Raw genomic sequence first — 18,963 nt, forward strand, 5'->3', positions numbered from 1 at the left:
AAAAAAAAAAAAAAAAAAAATGAATGAATGAGATAATTTTAGATTTTTTTTTTTTGGCGTAACAACAAACTATCCGCCTGGAGACTTGTATTTTTATCATATATTTGTCTTGTGTTGATGGGAACCCCAGCTGAGAACTTGACAAACATACCAAGATTAATATTGTAAATAGTAGTCGTGTTTGGTAACGAGATCCTTTTTTAATGAATATCCTATAATCATCGAAAGCTATTATAGCATTGTTGGTATACTAGATCCTCTCCTCCTCGTTGATGACCAATCTCTTTTTCAATTTAGCCGTAGAGATGTTGGTGGATGCATCTTTTTTAATAACAGATGTTATGATTAGAAGGACGTGGTACAGGCGCCAATGCGGATGGGAGCATGTTTATTTTCTGTCCTTCTCCGAACGCAGAGCGATTCTGCTCATGGCCTTATATGAAATGCGTTCTTTGTGAGAGGTTGGGTTGCGCCCTGTACCGAAACCGGCTTATTTTACAAGTTCAAACTGAATGCATTTTAAAAATCAAAGAGATCGTAGAACACAACAATCACATTTCTCGCGTACAAAAACACCGGCTTGTTCATGTCTACATTTCCATTATGGACTTTAACCAGTTTTGCAGCACTAATGGACTGCCCAGCGGTCCTATTAAGTCGTTGCGGCAATGTTAAAGGACGATCATAGTAGTTGTAGTGAACATCTTTTTTTTTTTTTTTTTTTTTTTTTTTAAAAAAAAAAAGAGTATTTCGAAATTTATTGTGATATTTAATACTGACTGAATTAATTTAAAAAATAAAATACATATTGAGACAAAAGAGAAAGAAAAAGATTGATGTGAGGAAATAAGAGGTGCGAGCTAGAAATAACAATGAGAGGATAGAGAAAAAGGGGGTATCACAATCATACACATTTGTGTATGCGCTGGAACCTTGCTTTTACTTGCGCAAGATCGTCAATGGGTTCCATTTCAAACGGCTACCAGGGCTGGAAGCCATGTCGACACTCTGCGACAGGTTCTCACAGAGACCCTGAACCTCTCTCCACAGAGGAAGCATCTCTGAGGGCATCTTTGGACTAGCAAGAGCAGTGGCGGCAGTTGGTGTAGATTCAGAGGCATCCATCTCAATCAACTTCTTATTCTGAACATCTTCCACGATTCCACTCATGCGACGCCACCAGTCTTCACTTGATTGGGCACTGATCTCCTTCGCCAAGTCCTTACGCCGCGAGGCACCATTCTCACCCAACCAAGACTCCAGCAAACGGATGGCTTCAGCCTTGCGTTCCTCTTTTCTCTTGACCATGCTAGCACTGTGCATTCCTCCTCCCTGAGAGCTGACTAGCGAGGATTCGCCTTTGCTCAGTTTAGCCCATCGAAGTGCATCTTTCACATTGGTCTCGTCGTTCAGCAACAAGTCATTCTCCAGCATCCACTTGAGTGACTTGATACGACCATAGAATGCAGCATAACATAATGCTGTGCCATGTGGATACGCGTCCTTGGAACTTTTAAGTCTCGAGTCCGCACCTCGACTGTAGAGCTCCTGTACCATCAACGGGCAATCCCGTCCTGAAAACAAACGCATCAGCGCTGTTTCCTTCCAATGGTTCTTGGCATCAACCACAGCTCCATGGTCCAAGAGGAAGCGCATGGCCGCCAAGACATCATGCTCATTTGCATCTTGATCTGCTTGCGAGACCACAATGCGCCAGTCATCTTGGGAAAGACCACCCTCCTCACACAAAGTATGAAGTGCTGTTCGCTTATAGAAACTGTCTGCGCTGTTTACTTGCGCACCATGCTGGACCAAGAACTCGACAAGCTCGAGAGGTTGACTGGAAGCACAAGCACTGCTTAGTACAGATCGACCATCAAATTTCCATGGCATGTTAATCAAGCCAGGCTCCTTCTCCAAGTGACAGCGAACTAGATCCAGATTACCCTTTTTGGCGCATTGCCAGATATTCTCTAACCCACCCTTGGAGCTCTGGTTAGCAGCACGACTGCCCATGAGAGGAATGGAAGGGCGTGATTGTGTTGATGAGGTTGTAGAAAGAGCCATGGTGGACATGGTGGGTGCAAGGGACATCATGCCAGTAGACTGTGTCGAGACTGTTGCAATAGATAGAGGGCGGGTCATTCTTTGAGCAGATGAGGATGAGAAGACTGGAGTTGAGGATGATAGTTCTGATTCGACTCTGCCCTGGTCTCCTCCAAAATTGTGTCCTCGATCATACCTCCCACGGATGCTTCATCATAAGTCTCGATAGGTGTCACTGCTTGTGGTAGCTCTGGCCCCAATAGAGTAGTGCGCTCAGGAAGGCTGACGTTGCAGAGATCTCTTAGCAGTGTTGACATTTCCTCAGAAGGCGAGAGAGACAAGTTTTCAAGTCTTTCCATAGAAAGCATTGAACCAGCTTCAAGTAACATCCGTGTAATCTCCACTTTGTTGGTGAAAATAGCATAATCCAAGGCTAGAAAAAATAAAAGTTTAAACATGTTAATGTGAAAATTCGTGAAGTATAAAAGATATATGAGTCCACACAAGAAAAATATAATAAAATAAAATAAAAAAAAGTCTAAATTACCTGTCAAGCCAGAATCATCTTCAATGTCTAGTTCAATACCCTCTTCAATCAGTAGATTGACACCCACTTGGTAGCCAAGAATGACACTGTTGTGCAACATAGTTGAACCATTAGATTGTGTTTGACCAGAGATGTCTGCTGATGGTGGAAGACCAGCGATGCGTTCCAAAAGGGACAGATACGAGCCAGCATCGCCACTCTCGCCGTCCTGAATCAGGTTTCTTAACAACTGTTCCATATCGCTTTGCGCTTGCTCATCCGTGAACTCAAATGTCTTGTCAGTCGGAATGTATGTTTCGTTGTGGAAGATCCAAATGCGGACAGTCTCAGGATTGGGGTATCTTGGGGTTGTGCACTCGATATAGTAAGGGTTGATGTCGACAACTGTGCCGTATTCTCGTCCAAACATAGGTGTCATGCCTCGTGAAAAGTTGGAACCAATAATGATGACATGATTCTCCCGACAGATGGGGCCTTTCCTTGGCTCCAAACTTTTGATAGTCGGAGGCATATCCGAGTCGATCATGGGTGGAGTCAATGGAGGGTCTTCTCGCCTCTTCTTTGCAGGACCAGACTCATATTGAGCCATTGATGTTGAGGGCGAGCTCGGAGGACTCGAAGCTGTTGTCTTTGCTGGAGAAGGTGGGCCAGTATGACCACGCTCATGGAATGCTGGTGACTGTGCTTTCCTGCTTGTTTTGGTGAAACCATCGAGAAAAAAAAAAAAAAAAAAAAAAAAAATTATGTTCAATTTAGATTTTCAAATGAATATGTCACTGAAAGTAAAACATGACCCATCATTTTGCAGATAATAAAAAACAAAACTTACGAAGCCTTTTCAAGGTTCTTGATGGCGATGCGAGCCCCTTTATCGCGACCATGGCTTGCATAGATTTCAACTTCGTCACTACTGCCTTCATAAATCAGTAAAGGCTCCGACTGGTGACGGGTCATGCCAGTCAACTCAACCTGGAAGCTAAATTTGGTGCCGGGACCACGGTGATGAGATGTGCTAGCGCACCAAGCGGAGGCAATCAGTTTGACATGGCCGTCACGGAGCGCAACCATGCCGTTCTCGTCAATCATAGGTTTCCATTCACACCAGGGTGGAAACGAAGGATTTCTGGTGCTTGTCTTTACAACGACCACATGGCACCACAACACGATGCTCGGGTTCCAAGTAAGTGGTTAATTTCAAGGACAAGACATCTTCCTCCTGAGCGCTGGTGGGTGTCGACATGGTTTGTGCGCTTCTCTTTCCTGTAGCGTTAAGTCCAATGCGTCCCGTGGAGTCTGTTCTACAAGGGGGACAATGTTCTCTGTCGGGATTCGGAGGAAGTGATACTTATCCCGGTCTTCTGGGTTGAGCTGGATATTGAGGTAGAACTGTTGACCCTTGCGGAACTCGCCATCATCGTCCTTTTTAGATGAGGTGAAGACCTTCAAGGGTTTTGTACTCATGGACTCGGCTTCCTCCTAATTAGAATTTAATAGACAAATATGCATGAAATAAGGCGTGTTAGGGTTGGAGACACCATGAGCACATTACTGCACTCTAACTACAGCCTTCAATTTTTTTTTTTTCTTTACCAGTGAGGCTTCGTCGAAGCTTGTGTGAGTGTGGGCCGGGGTAGCATATGAGTCGTCTTGTTGAGCAATGGCCTCTTCCCAGGAGGCTAGATGTTGAGTGAGCGTAAAAAAAAAACGGAGGCAAGTAAACAAGCTCTGTTAAAATTTCTGTCTTCAAAAGCAGTGCATAAAAAGATGATAGGGATTGAATTGTGTAAAGGGATCATTTCAAGGGAGAGGGACGATCATGGGCGTCACCGTAGTCTGACAAAGATTAAATAAGATGAGGGATGATGAAGGATAATCGGCACGAGAGCACGATATGTCCTTTTCTTCAGCCCCCATAAAAAAACTAAAAAGAGTGCTGTGTCTGACAGGGTGATCATACACCGATGAGGGATGAAAGTGAGAAGAGGAATGGGAGGATGAAAATAGAATAAAATAAATAAGAGAACGTAGACCCACCCCATGAGAGCTGTTGCTCGACAGGAAGAAGTCTTGATTGACATCTCGGGCGAACAGCTTGTCTTGAGATATCTAGGAGAGGTAGACAGCTGTGGCTGCTGTGGAGATACCATTGCAATGTCGGATGGAGATAATGATGCTACTGGTGGAGTGCTAAATACATATTGATTATTAGTCGCCATCTGTTGTTGCTGCTGCTGCTGCTGTTGTTGTTGTTGTTGTTGGATGTAGTACAGAATCCTGAGTGCTCAAATGCATTTCTTGTTGATGCTGTTGAAAATGATGCTGTTGATGTTGTTGCTGAGTTTGTAGTGGATGTTGGCGCTGAAGCATCATGGACGGATGTGGTTGAACAGTATAGTCGACTGGTGTGCGAGGTACGACATTGATATTTTTTGCTCTGGGAGCAATCTGGACAGGAGGCAGGTTGCTGAGATCATATGCTCCCCAGCGAGGAGCTACGAATGTACCATCAGGACTAATTTGAAGAGCCATGGGGTTATCGATGGCATTGGGACCTGTAAGGATATCCAGTTTTGTTTTGAAGAATAAGTGCTATAAGTCTGCGGTTGAGTAGAATGCTGTTGTGAGATGGCAGTTGTTGATATTGCTACTGTTGTCATGGAACAGAATTGTGTTTGCAGCACTCATAGTGGTGGTTAGTTGTTGTTGCTGCTGCTGCTGCTGCTGTTGCTGTTGCTGTTGCTGTTGCTGTTGCTGTTGTTGTTGATGTTGATGTTGATGTTGCTGTTGCTGTTGCTGTTGATGTTGATGTTGTAAAGAAAGTTGAGAAGGAACAGTCTGGTGCTGTTGGTACATCGATGGAGGAGATGGTACCATTTGCGGGTCATGTGGACCAGTGGAAGGGAAAGGGTGAGGCTGCGGAGCCACAGTGGCCGAGAGGTACGGATTCATACGTCAACGTTTACTGGGCAAGAAAGAAGGAAAATATTTATGAAGTATGAGTAGAGAGTGAGGAGTGAATGAGAGGGAATGGAAGAGAGAAAAGTGAGGGAGTGAAGGAGAGAAATGAAAGAGAGGAATGAAGGGTATGTGTAAGTGTCTAATGGACAAGAAGACAATGAGGCTGATGTCGGAATGGATCTGCTGTTATGCGTGTGATAAAATATAGTGAAAGAGAGGAGAGCGAATGTCTATGGGTGGAAGAAGAAGAGAATTGATCAGTTGAGGATCATTCGTTGGATGAATTGTTCCACGAGTTGAAGCGTAAAAAAGAAAGAAAGAAAGAAACAAAAGTGTCCAGCCACAATGATGGGATGGATCCAATGAAAAGTGGGGTGTGAGTGATGAATCCAAAATAAAAAAAGAAAAGAAAGAGAAGAGAGATTTGTAATTGAATGATTTAAATATATTTTTATAATGGAGGCAGAGGGTGTGAGAACAACATCCAGTCATGTTCCTCGTCTGTCTCATATCTCTCATTTCAATGCAAGTTACGTTTACAAGCTTCAAGCCAAGTTGTTTATTTGTTTACAAAATAGTCTTTTTTTTTTTTATTGTTATTGCTGTTGCCCATTAGGTGTTGAAATTGAATGTACTCACTATTTTTCTTGTTTTTTTTCCTCGCCCTCCACCTCCAATGAATGAAAGATGTCAACTTCACCGTGGAAAATACCAAATAAAATAAAATATGCGGAGCAAACTATTTTTTACTTTGGAAACAAGGATTCATCTGCAGACACAGGCAAAACCTTGTCTTCCTTGGTACTGGCCCCATATGAACATGTATATAATATAAATGTTCTTTTTTTTCACAACTAATAAACATCTGCTAGCTTGAATTGATTACTCTTTCATTTCCAAGATAAATCCCTCTCCTGCAATGCCTAACCTCGGACTAACTTGGCTCCGATATGAAGCGGTGGAAATGCAGTAACCAAAGAACCAAAAAAATGAAAGGAATTTGGGAGTAAGGGTAAGATATCGATATGTTGAGATGATCTTCAAGAAATCTGCGACGACTTCGTAACCAATAACGTCTTTGAAATGATTTTTTTTTTTTTTTTTTTTTTTTTTTAAAAAAAATTGATTAAAATAATAAAAATAGAAAATAAAAAGAATAGTTCATTCATTGTTTTATCTTGGCTCATGATTCCTGTCGCAGATCTTTTATATATCTGCCTTCCTTTTGTTCTTATCATGCATAGTCCCTGCTAGATCATGCTTGTGAAAACAGGATTTGTTCGAGAGGAGGGTTGAAAGGGGAGGGAGAGTTATTCTTAGTTCCAGGGTTGTGTTAATATAATGAACAGATCAAAAATTCAAAGGGTACGGTCCTGGATCAGGGGTCAAAGGGCTTCGTCCTCTTTTCAAAAAGAGGGAAGGAACTGTTGTCTGGCTCCTTGATGCTATTTGCTATTCGTAATTTGGTTCGGAATAAGGAACCTCGAGAAATACATAGAGGGAATGGCATAGAGTGGTTAGTCCTTACAGGACTAATATTAGCACTTTATCCTGCTGTTGCTTCCTTCTTCCCTGCTGCTGCTTCCTTCTTCCCTGCTGCTGCTTCCTTCTTCTCTACTGCCTCGTTTTTCTTTTCTTTTTTTTTTTTTTTTTTTTTTTGACTTTAAAGATGATCTATTGTCTAATCTAAACTTTAGGGCATTTTTACTGATTTTTATTAATGTTTTCTACAACCAAAGGGTGTCCATATTTTGGATAATCTAACCTAGAAAACAGACACCTTCATGGCCACGTTTGGATATCATAACCTTATAAATGATCACTTGTAGCGAAGACGTATTACCAATTGGATGATCACAAAGATTTACAGCTATTACTGTCCCTTTCCTGCCTTACTTTTGCTACCCGTTGATCCAAAAATTTATGGATTACTAATTGATGCAGATCAAAGCAGTTATCGTCAAGGTATCATTACGCTTCTTTTTACTTTTCATTATATTATATATTGTCTAATCACTCAGCATTATTCTACCAGGGGATACAAACCGTAAATATGCATCATTATGTTCTGAGGATTAACAGCTGTTTAATACAGGCGTTTAGGCGTTTTTTTTATTTTTTTTGTTTACACTACAACTTCATATTCATTTTTCCAACTGCTTTCCCGATTTCAATGAGATCAGGCACCATAGAGCCGTAAGGCGATTACTGTTTGAAGCGAGTTGTTTTACAAAGCCAGGTCAGGAGCCCTGTGTAATATAATTTTAAACAAGTGAGGGTCACAGTTTATGGTATATCAAATACACTAACTTTTCTATTAGTATGAATTTGTTATATCATTATTGCCCATCACTTGATTAACTTGTAGAGCTCCCGCTCTCCTTCGTCATCGTTCCGAGAATCGACACTTAAAGTAGACAAAGCTCTTTTATTTTTTTTTGTACGTATGATGAAACATGTTCCAGTCGCGGACGAAGGCACTGTGACCAAAACACACATTTGGGACTTTGAGCTGTATTCAATACATCCAAAGCCCGTTTCGGGTTAATAATTTTTTTTTTTTTTGTATTATTGTGGTTGGGCCATGGACAATGGACATCTGTGATTAGGGTAAACAACAAGTGAGAGGGTTCATTCGCCCTTTTGCCATCAACAAGAGGGAGGCTTTAATGACCCTTTCCTTTCTCTCTCATTCTTTAGTGTGATCATGCATATCAGTTCTGCATTCAATTAAAGCAATGAGGTATTTTACTCACATCACTATTCGGCAAGATCTACAAATGCCTTTTTTATTCCTGTAAAAAAATATTCATGTTGCAAGTAAAAAAAAAAAAAAAGGTCCCCCCTCCTTATGCAATTATTCAGCGACTGCTCAAATGCTGTTCATTCTACAAAGTTAGTTTTTGGGTCGATTAAGTTCCAGCACTCTGGTCACGCTGCTTCATATCGTTTTTTTGTTCTTGATTGGGTCAAAAATAAAACGCTCATCAAAGAACAGTATCTGAAGTATACATGTACCGGGTGTATATAAATATTTATATAAATATTTATACAGTTTATGCATTGGTTAAATTAGTCGGAGTCGTAACATTTGGACTGGCTGTATATATATTCAAAAGGCATCATGATGCTCTAGAACCTCAGATGGAGGGACAGCATCTTTACAAGTGGGTTTTAAGGAAAGTCTCTTGCCGTCCAATCCAGTGCAAAAGCTGTTTTAACCTTCCTCTCCCCTTTCCAAAACTCAGAGCTTTTTTTTTCTCAGCCCAGCTCGATTCTATCAGTCCCGGTCAATTGTTGTATGGTTCAGTCCAACACACCACCCAATCCAAACCAATCCATTCTGATCCTAATCCTAACCATTGGGAACTTGGTTTTTAGAAAGGGAGCTTTGTCCCACTCTTTATCTTTTTTCCATGGTGACACAGCCCCCAGAGTGAGCCCTTTTTGCTTTCACTTTTCCAAATTTAGGTGCGCCTTTCGCCTTCGCCTTCGCCTTTGTATAAACATATTAAAAATAAGCATCGCCAACATTATTTGCATGCTTGCATGCTTATTCACCTGGCTCCCCATGAGGGAATATTCATATATATATAAAAGAAAACAAAATGAAGTGAAATAAAGTATAATAATATAGGCTTTATACATGTACACGTACCCATTCGCCCCTAAAAAAAAGGACAGGTCGCCTGGATTTTAAACACCATTAAACACATGTATTGATAGGCAGTCTCAAGCGGCGTCCATGTACTATTGAATAGATACCTACCGCCATACAAGTGCACTTGATAAACAATAATGAACTATATTTTTTTAATCACTTTTACAATTTTTTTTGTAGTTTTATTAAGAGCATGCTGTTACAATGGAAACAAGGTGTTAACCAACAATACAATAAAAAAAAAAAAGGGACAACTAAAACAGTTACAGACAAAAAAAACAACGCGACAAATGAATACATATTTTTTTTTCTACAAGGAACAAAGCGCGACTAAAATACAAAACCAAAAACGGAAAAAAAGGTTACAGAAAAGAAGGGAAAAAGAAAAAAAAAAAGAAATTGCAAAGGATTGAATTGATGGAGGGTATAATTTTTTTGGGTGGATGAAAAATGAGATTGATGAAGGCTGATGGGGATCCATATGCTCCTTCTTCTCATCTAGACGTCACATTCTCGAGGAGATTTTTTGTTGGTTTTTTTTGTTTTTTCTTCTGATTGGTTTTAAAAAGTCCTTGGAGTCGCGGTTATTGATTATGGTTCCCTTTTTTTTTTCTCACTTGAATAATTGAATTGAAGGCTGGTCTTTTCTTTTTTTTTTTCTGTTTCCCATTGAGCAAGTAGCTCTTTTTTTTATCCTCTACTACAGTCCATGTTACTGACTAATCCCGTGGTAAGTTGTTTGGTATTGAAAGCGTTGATTCTGATAATAATTCCATTTTTTTTTTTTTTTTTTTTTTTTTACCGAGTTTGCTGAGAAAGTCGAACAGACGAATTCAGAGCATGGTAAACAGTGGTCTCGATGATTAGGACCGGAAGTAAATCTGAACTTTTAACAAGACTCGACTGCCTGGCGGTTGTCAGCGGTGACGGCTATCTTGCCGAAATCATCAACAAGCTCATCGCGACCCGTCTGGATATCTTGAACATCCTGCAAGAACGCCGCAAAATACTTGTTGTATTCTTCGCTCTCAAGGAACGATCCCAACTCTTGATCTTCATCTTCATCCGAGTAGTAGTCGACCCCTTCAACCATCTCAATGATATGATCATCATCATCATCATTGTCTGCTTCCATATCCTCAGCACTAGGGGAAGGAGGGTGCCCAATGCAAGCTCTGAAGGAATTGGTCGATGCCTTCCCAAGCATGTGGCTTCTTTGCCAAAACAAGACCTTTGATCTTGCTCACACACCTCATCCCATGGCATGTTCTCGGTCTGGTTCAGCTGTAGAGTCGACAGAATATCGATGTAGAGCTGAGTATCTGCGTGAAGCAGCTGCAAAGCAGTATCCAATGTATTTGGTGTAAAGCCTGCAACATGGAAAGAAATAATGCAAAAAAAATAAAAAAAAAAAAATAAAAAAAATTAATTGTTTGTACATTTCCAATAAAAATAAGAGGGCCGTAGAAAACACGAGATTGTATAGGGGTCAAGGACATACCCATGGAGTCGGACGCCTCCTCCTCAGCGAAGACCTTCTGGATCTCCAAGCGTTTATCTTCGGGGAGAGATGACAAGAAAGTCTGAAGAGACTGCATGACCTGGGTGTGTGAGGCCGATGGGACATCGAGCTTGAGGGCCACGACGTAAGCCAGAAAGAGCTCCGTAGACTGAAGAATATGCTGGACCTTGATTAAAAGAGGGGTTGACATGAGAACATTCGTCAACATGGAAAGGAACTCTGGATCCTGAAGATTAAAAGTGTAATAGCGTTTGCATGAATCAAACATTAGTTCGTGTATTACAGCTTTAGTTTCATTCCAATTATGGAAAAGCACACATTCTATTTTAAAGGTCACGAGGACTAAAAAAAAAATTGGGGGTGAACAGAACATGCAAGGTGGCGTCTGGACAAAATATTCGTTTATCGAGCTTGTCGAAAAACACCTGATACGGGGAGAGGACATAGCTCAGGATACGAGGGAAATTAGGTGAACTGAAAGCAGATACAGAATGGCTTATGAATACTATACCTGTTCAGCGTAGGTCATATAGCGATGGAAGACAGGAAGCAGACGTGGCGCATTGGCAAAGAACGGAGTCATGTTTTGTGAGAACTCGGGAATGGGTGCGTTGACAGAACCATGGCTTGCCAAGATTCGACCATGTTGATCCAATCATCCTCAAAGAGTGAGTAAGACAGACTCTTGAAGAAGCAGAACTGGGCAAAGGGGGTCGGTTTATGGCTACTTGGTTCAGACATTGCTTTTTTCTTTGTACGACTTTTTATGTTTTTTTATTAAATGTATACTTTTTTTTTTTTGGTGTTAAATGATTGCCGTTATGAATAAAGCTTGTGGAAAGATAGAGTATATAGGAATGTGCGTGAAGGTGAAGTTGATAGAAAGGTATGAGTGCGTGTAAAGGTGAGAAAGAGAAAAGAAGAAAAGAGAAAGAAGTGGACATTCGTCTCATTTTTTGTACCCTTGGGCAAATGACCATTTCATTTCCCAAGGATTGGCTCTTGCTTCCTCCCTCTTGTCAAAATGCTCGTGCTCTTCCCGCGCTCATTCAAGTCTTTTTTTCTGTTTACTTTCGTATTTTCCATTGAGTTCCTTGCCAATCCTTTATCGTCCTATAAGTCTTTTTCTCTATTTTTTTTTTTTGTCTTGAGGGACTATGAGTTTGATGCATTCTAACTTTCTCCAAAAAAAAGAGTTGTCATAATAAGCCAAGAAAGGATTGAGGGACTAGAACCAAAAATGAACACTGTGCTCCATTAGGACAAGACAATGTGATGGCTCTTGTTAGTGATAGTATAATATTTACGTATTTTCGTTAATGAGTATAGTATATGATAGTATATGAATATAAAGCGCACATTCATCATGCTCTCATCCATCACCTCATTTCTAGGCATTTGATCCCTCTATGTTGACTTAGGTCAGATAAAAATAATTACTAAAGTGCTCTCACCTTTATTCTGATGCCTGTATGCCTTTTTTTTTTTGGTATTGTTATTAGTTTCTTTGAGAGAAAGAAAGAGAGAGTCTCTGTAGGTATTGAAGGCAACGAATGGCGTGATCATGGTCTATACTAATAAAGAGACACAGCCGTACTAAATCGTTACGCGACATTTGCATGAAGTTGAGTATTCACACAGCCTCTTGAGCTCTTGAGACTCTTGTGAGGAAACAGAACAATTGATGCGGTGCGCGTGACCATTGATTTCGTGCGATCGGATTTGCCAGAGCCAGATGCATGACACCTTGCCATAGTTGTCGTTGTTGCGCTTTGACTTTTTTTGTTTTGTTTTGTTTTGTTTTTGGCATTGTACGACATGACTAGCGATGTAGCAAAACCCATACGTTGTTGACATGGACATACGGAGCTTTGTAAATGTGGTAGAATATCTTTCAGTGAGAGAGGGAGGCTGTTATTGCTCCTGAAATTTCTTGCATTTTACTCAATGTAGACTAGCTTACTTTATAAATCAAGGACAGCCTTTAGACGTCGACGGCCACCATCTCTTCTTTTCTTTGGAGCACCACTCTAGAATCAAGACCATACACAGAAGTGTGCTAAAACAATGCACATAGTCAGCTCGAATATCAACAACCGATGTTTCATCATGCAAATCGAATAGAGACAAATATCCACAAATTTTTTAAAAAAAAAAAAAAAAAAAAAAGAATGGTATTTCCTCTGGTAAGCAAGTCTACGTTCATGCTCACTCCATTATTATAATTAGCAGTGTGCAACCATGACTCGGTAGCATAGTATTGTATTTCTCAGGAAGATAAATAGGGAGATGTTCCAACTCACCGATTCCAGTTGCTCTTGATAATCCAATAGTATTCGGAAGTAGGGAAAACAGAAAAAAAAAAATAGGGCAGACCCTCTCTCCCTTCGACCATGCAAACTTTTCTTCCAACATAATCAGTTAATGCTTGAGCTCCCCCTGTGTGGTTGTTTAAAATATTCAAGGATGCAATGGAAAATAGGGAAGGAAAAATGTGCGTGTTTAAATACCGCGACAAATGACATGCACCCTCGATCGATAATTAAGGTTATGTTAACCTGCAAGGTCGAAAGGGATAAAAAAAAAAAAAAGAGGGAGAGGCAATACACACATTTATTATATTTATGTATAATAGTATATATATAAATATATTTATCTTAATGGAAATTCTCCGCTGCTAAGCTTAAGTATTCTGTGTGTTTGAAGGGGACATGTACATCATTATACTGCTTTTTTATTTTTTTTCTCTTTTTTTGTCCAAGGGTTAACATCAACACGTCCTTTAGAAAATAAGATAAAATAAGACAAAAGGGGTCGACGGGCTGTTCAAAGTGTTTACGATAGTTTTTTTTTATTTTATTTTTTTTTTATTTCCTAATATTCAGCAAAATTACTCGCGAGGAGAGTGTATGTATGAGTTCATGTATGCGTTGGCCTTCAAATGTGGCTATAGAACACGCGAGGAGGTACGAAAATAGCGACTCAGGAACCGAGATCTTCATGAATGAAATTTCAAGTGTCCGTTTCCTATGGAAAAACGTCTTGATACGGATTAATGCGTAAAGCAGTGAAACGAACAAAATAAGGTTTAGAGAAGCCAAAGAGAAGATAGTCAAGACCACCGGGATGGATTTAATTGAGAATAAAGATTACCTAAAAGTCAGAGGATAATGGGCTTTTAGATGGTCATTTCGTTGCGTGTGTCTGCAATACAGTTTGGGGCGCCAATTCTCCTTTCTTGGCACCTCTTTCTGGGTGTTAGAGCCCGTTCGCCCCCTTTCCGTCTATCCGGAAATAGGAAAAAGTACGCATGCGATAAAAGAGAGGAAGAGAGAGAGAAAGAGAGCGAGAGAGAGAGAGAGAGGAGTATGGGTGAAAATTGGTCCGTGGATATCAAAGTGCGTTTAGCTGAGTATCCCAAATTATCAGCATCACTGATCTCATTATTTACAGTGACAGGGGATCCCTCTTGTTACTATTCTATTTCTTTAGGATCAAATTGACATCCACTCCTTGTCCCTTGTTCCCCTCTCTTGTGCATCCAACTACAAAGGACCTGTGTTTTTAGTCAAGGACCCCCATCTCTCCTTGAGACAACACCGTCCTTTGTATATTAGTGTATATGCGTACAAACCCTTGCACCGCATTCCGACCGTGCATTCCTTCTTTCAGTTACTATATTTCTACTTACCCCCATCTTCCTGGTGAAACTACTATTTATTAGTATACATTACTCACTTTTACCCTCCTCTTCCTTCTCTGCATTTTTTTTTTTTTTTTTTTTTTTTTTTTGTTCTTTGAAATCTCCTTGTGTCCTTTGATTATCTTCATACTGACAGTTATCCAACAACAGCAAGTGCTATCTTTCAATATCGACTCTTCACTTCCTTCACTTAATTTTACGCGTTGATAAGGAAAGCTTTGGTTATTTCCCTTATTGATAACTCACATTGACAGCAGAATAACATCCCATATTCATAACAATTAAACGTCAGCATTGATATCCAAAAGATTGGCCATTCTCCCTTAATTTGCCTTTGGTATCAATAATACATTCTTCAAGCTACAAGGAAACGCTGACTGTGCTACAAAATCACTAGTCTTCATCATCTTACTTGGTCATTGTCTTTATCTCTTATCAGAAAATACATCAAGGTAAAAACGTGTTCCATCTAAAATATTATCCGGACTTTTTGTGTAGCACAAACATTTATACGTTACACACATCACGCCAACAATGGTTTCTGGCTACTGTCTGCTGTCTGCTGTCTTTCAGACCTTGTTTTGAATGACCACTTTTTAATATCTTGCACCCACCCATACTTTCCCTTGCTTTGTCACTGCAACGACTAACTTGCACAAGCGATAACACACACCTGTACAGTACATTCTTTTGTTTTACTATCGTACCAGGACCTCCTTGCATTATTATCATCCTTCAAAGCTTCTTTTTGCTCAGTTTAATATTTACATACATTTATTGCATGAGATTCCCCCTATCCTCTTTCCTCCCTTTCATCTATATGCAATACCGGTATTGATTTCCATTATCAGAGAGACTTTTGCAATATGGGATACACGTCGATCACACTCGTCTGATTTGTTGTTTGGTCATAGTGTGTATTCCTCTCCTTTCTTGAATGCGAATAGCATCATGTTAAAGTGTATGGATACATCTGCTTTAGTAGCCGCGCTTACTTTTGCTTTAATGCCTTGGTTGTCGCCTTGTTCCTGATTCGCAGAAGTAGACAGGAAGAAAGGGCTTGACAGAATCGTCCTCTCCCTCTCCACCCCCTATGTGTCCCCATCTCCTTCTCACCAAAATAGCATGGTTCTCCCCCTTTTACCCCCTTTGTTCTGTGAATGAGCTATATGCGGTGTATGGATCTAACATTTTGTTTCCAGCAAGAGAAAGAGCAACCTTTTTGTCTATGCGCACAAGAGCAACATCGGGGGTCGCAGAGCATCTTAAACCCAAAACAGGCAACTAGAATAGAAGACAAGAATCTGAAAACATGCCTTTGACATTTCTACGCTAGCTGCTCACCCCTACTCATGTCTTTGTTTCGCTTCACCCTCATTTCCATTATTTTTGTATTTATGCGTGTGGATGTGTGAGTCCTGTTTGAGCGCCAGATGGGCAGAAGCAAGGGGAAGAAGAAAAAAAAAATACACCTGTCAATGTCCATGGACCAATGCAGATTCTCCCCCCCCTTTTTGTATTTCCTTTTTATTTTTATAAATGTGCAGTGCTACAAGTAAACTAAAAAAGACATTAAAACAAATAATTTTTTTACTTTCTGCGGTTACATTCATTTCTGCAGGAAAAAAAAAAAAAATCAACTCCTTGTCTTTATCATCCTTTGATTGCTCTTTTTATTTTATTTTTTGTTTTTTTGTTTTTTGGTTCCATACCTACAGGTTCTCCTGTCTTCTTTGTCCTTTTCTTTCTATTTCTTACCCTTTTCTTTTATTGTTCATACTCTTGTTCTTTTCTTTTTTCAATTTTTTATCTTTTCCTCATCTTACGCATATAATCTCTCTCTGTGTATGTATACCCCTTGTTCTGTATCAGCTCCTGTCAATTGCGTATTACGTCCTCGTTTCTCCCTTTTCCCTTGTTCTCATTTTGTGGTATACTATACGATAGTAGTAATTTTGGTTTTCCAGTTTATAGTTATGGGGTCGAAGGCGGTCTCTCTATCCCCGTCTTCATAGACATACCTTTTCCTTTATGTATTCACATAGGAGAAGAAACAAAATGACTGTTGTATCTTTGCATGCGCATTGTACCACTGTCTTCAGGAGCCGTTGCCACCATGATTCAGATACGTCTGATCGATCATCAGTGCACACGGCAGCATGCATTCTTTTTTGTTCCTTACAAGAGTGGGAAGAGGGAATACCGAAAAGTGCAAAAATGTGGTTGGATGTGTATCTTAGGATGAATAAAAGATTCATCTTTATTTGTGTCTGTTCATCCTGAACCCTTTTCTAACCGCGTCTCTCTATTACTCTTTTTTCCCTTCACTAGCCTTCTCTCCTTTTCTTTCCTCTTTTTTCTATCCTCCCTACTCCCCCATCTCTTACACTAGTCCTTCACTGGCATAAACCGATCTCATATAATTTTTCGTTACTGACTCCTATTCTTCTTTTGTGCAAAGCTATCCGCTCGTCTATTCTCAAGTGAAAAAACACATACATAACGCCCCCATCCTCAGATCTAGCCCTCAGACCACCCTCCTCTTCGACAATACGAATATAAGATAGCCATGCTCTCTGCAATTACACAACCATCAATGTCTAACAATAATGACAAGACCACAAGATCTAGGCCACAGTCACCTACAAGGAAGATCCCCTCTAGCGGTATCAAGATTGAGCCAAGACACGAATCCTTTCACTCGTCCTCAGTTACTCCAAAGGAACAAAGCAATGACGATGCACAGCAGCGATCAGCAGCAGCATCGTCTTCTCCCCATATACTAAAGGGCAATGGACTAGAGAGTGACCTTGAGGGAGATCGGATGGAATATACGGACGAGGCTCCTTTACATCCTCTAGCTCCGGCAAGGCCCTTAGTACAGCAGCAGCAGCCCTCTTATGCAATATCTACACAAGCCCAGCGCATCAACAATTATTGAAGCTAAAGACGGAACATGGTCTTTCGAGCCCGTCACCATCTTATCCTTCTTCCGTTTCCGTCATGGGTACTCCTGACATTGTTATGTCGAATGATGATTCTGAGGAAACTAATGGTCCTTCGTCAGGAAGCTCTAGTAATCGTCGTGTATCATCAGATGTCAATATGGCTTCAACTGAAGGATCAAATAATAACAAATCGTCCTCAGACGCGCCCGCAATGGCAATGGCAACGACAGGGACAGCAGCGCCAACGTCTAGACGACCCTCCTTGCGAACTATGACGGCAACGCTTCCACGATCTGCACTCCAAGAGGAGACCATTGCTCTTTTCAAACAGTACCGTAACTTGATTCCATGTGCTAAATGCTTTTCCCGTAACACCATTCAGCGTGATGGCATGTCAGGTAAGTAATGAAAAAAGAAGATATATCCATTGTCAATATCCAAAGGCAAGGTCAAGGAGGCGATGTTCCTATGGTCTCTGACTATTACTTGTTTTTTTTTTTTTTATTTTTTTTTTAAATCATACACCGCTATGGCATACGAAACAGATGGCAACCTTCGATTTAAGTGTCGACCCCCTGTTTCTAAAAGCTTGATTTGTAACAAGTCATATTCAGAGTCTAAAATTCGCAACATGATCGCGGGTGTTGTCTACGGCCACTCTCTGCCAGATCCAACTAATTCATCCAGTTCCACTAACGACTCTGGCGAAAATGTCCTGGCCCTGGCGCCACCACCCATGGTAAAAACATCAACTTCTCGACGTGGATCGAAAATGGGCAGTAGCCCACGAATCAGCTCTGAAGTGACGCCTGAGAAGCTTCAGCAACGCCTTCAACAACAACAAAGCAGCAGCAACAGGAGGGAGAGGAAGGAACGCCAGTAGTAGCGACATCAACGCACGACCAGAGCCATGATGATCATGAGCTATATAAAGATACTCATCATCACCATACGACCGAGAGCCGACGACACTCGCAATCACTTCATCCATCCCAAAGTAATCCAAGTAGGCGCGGTTCTGTGCAACATTTGGCTCGTCGTCCATCAATGACGGGCGATGAGTCTATGATGATGGACTATGATGAGCAGGCAACGCAGCAAGCACACGCACCCAACCATACTGGTCATTTTCAAGTTCCATCAACGCCACCGATGGATGGAGGGATGAGCCAAGATTCCAGCGCTCGCGCTCCGGGTATGGACGCGCTATAACACCCACAGGCCCTGGCGGCCCATCACTGCCTCAGCAGCAAGCATCAACCTTCTCCACTGCGGCTTCTTCCTCAGGAGGGAGACAAATCCACAAGCTTCATCACTCGCACTCGCATCCAAACATTGGTCAACAACGCTACCAGCATTATCTTGAACAGCAGCAGCAGGAAATGCAGCAGCGCGAGCACCGTGGAAGCATCAGTGGATCGGCCTATCCAAACCATTCGACATCTCAGCTGTCACAGAGCCATCAACAGCGCTCTGCTCCATATCAACTTGTCCGACGTGATTCTTCACAGTACCTTGGTAGTACAGAACATCGGTCTTCGCAACCATCGCCTGTAATGGGTTCCAAATACATCGGAG

General features: G+C 41.0%; 4 protein-coding genes across 4 annotated transcripts; 1 reads left to right on the forward strand and 3 right to left on the reverse strand.

The window, feature by feature from the left end:
• Positions 1–2,002: 2,002 nt before the first annotated feature.
• On the reverse strand, positions 2,003–3,847 carry BCR41DRAFT_115956 (hypothetical protein). The gene is made up of 3 exons (XM_022019421.1): positions 3,423–3,847; positions 2,594–3,285; positions 2,003–2,479 (listed from the first exon to the last, which is right to left on the reverse strand). The coding sequence occupies exons 1-3, from the start codon at positions 3,677–3,679 to the stop codon at positions 2,142–2,144; spliced, it is 1,287 nt and encodes a 428-aa protein (XP_021879546.1). The 5' UTR covers positions 3,680–3,847; the 3' UTR covers positions 2,003–2,141.
• Positions 3,848–4,182: 335 nt separating this feature from the next.
• BCR41DRAFT_357385 (hypothetical protein) lies at positions 4,183–4,674 on the reverse strand. The gene has a single exon (XM_022024888.1). The coding sequence runs from the start codon at positions 4,630–4,632 to the stop codon at positions 4,417–4,419; it is 216 nt and encodes a 71-aa protein (XP_021879547.1). The 5' UTR covers positions 4,633–4,674; the 3' UTR covers positions 4,183–4,416.
• A 5,313-nt stretch (positions 4,675–9,987) lies between these two features.
• Positions 9,988–11,631, reverse strand: BCR41DRAFT_357387 (hypothetical protein). Its single transcript, XM_022024889.1, has 5 exons — positions 11,356–11,631; positions 11,246–11,329; positions 10,714–10,960; positions 10,460–10,582; positions 9,988–10,385 (listed from the first exon to the last, which is right to left on the reverse strand). The coding sequence occupies exons 1-5, from the start codon at positions 11,473–11,475 to the stop codon at positions 10,102–10,104; spliced, it is 858 nt and encodes a 285-aa protein (XP_021879548.1). The 5' UTR covers positions 11,476–11,631; the 3' UTR covers positions 9,988–10,101.
• Positions 11,632–17,244: 5,613 nt separating this feature from the next.
• BCR41DRAFT_116028 (hypothetical protein) lies at positions 17,245–18,350 on the forward strand. The gene is made up of 2 exons (XM_022019422.1): positions 17,245–17,783; positions 17,931–18,350. Exons 1-2 carry the CDS (start codon positions 17,441–17,443, stop codon positions 18,266–18,268), a joined length of 681 nt encoding a protein of 226 aa, XP_021879549.1. The 5' UTR covers positions 17,245–17,440; the 3' UTR covers positions 18,269–18,350.
• The last annotated feature ends 613 nt before the right edge of the window (positions 18,351–18,963 follow it).

This window comes from Lobosporangium transversale (assembly GCF_002105155.1).
Source record: "Lobosporangium transversale strain NRRL 3116 chromosome Unknown BCR41scaffold_29, whole genome shotgun sequence".
NCBI lineage: Eukaryota > Fungi > Mortierellomycota > Mortierellomycetes > Mortierellales > Mortierellaceae > Lobosporangium > Lobosporangium transversale.

Bases quoted from the DNA above. Each gene is read 5' to 3' on its own strand.
- BCR41DRAFT_357385 (XM_022024888.1), bottom strand. From the start codon at position 4,632: ATGGGGTGGGTCTACGTTCTCTTATTTATTTTATTCTATTTTCATCCT.
- BCR41DRAFT_357387 (XM_022024889.1), bottom strand. From the start codon at position 11,475: ATGTCTGAACCAAGTAGCCATAAACCGACCCCCTTTGCCCAGTTCTGC. The intron at 11,330-11,355 runs GTTCTGTCAACG...CCCATTCCCGAG, and splicing joins TCGAATCTTGGCAAGCCATG to TTCTCACAAAACATGACTCC. The intron at 10,961-11,245 runs GTATAGTATTCA...TTTAATCTTCAG, and splicing joins ATATGACCTACGCTGAACAG to GATCCAGAGTTCCTTTCCAT.
- BCR41DRAFT_116028 (XM_022019422.1), top strand. From the start codon at position 17,441: ATGGGTACTCCTGACATTGTTATGTCGAATGATGATTCTGAGGAAACT. The intron at 17,784-17,930 runs GTAAGTAATGAA...CATACGAAACAG, and splicing joins TCAGCGTGATGGCATGTCAG to ATGGCAACCTTCGATTTAAG.
- BCR41DRAFT_115956 (XM_022019421.1), bottom strand. From the start codon at position 3,679: ATGATTGACGAGAACGGCATGGTTGCGCTCCGTGACGGCCATGTCAAA. The intron at 3,286-3,422 runs GTAAGTTTTGTT...CACCAAAACAAG, and splicing joins AAGAACCTTGAAAAGGCTTC to CAGGAAAGCACAGTCACCAG. The intron at 2,480-2,593 runs GTAATTTAGACT...TATTTTTTCTAG, and splicing joins AGATGATTCTGGCTTGACAG to CCTTGGATTATGCTATTTTC.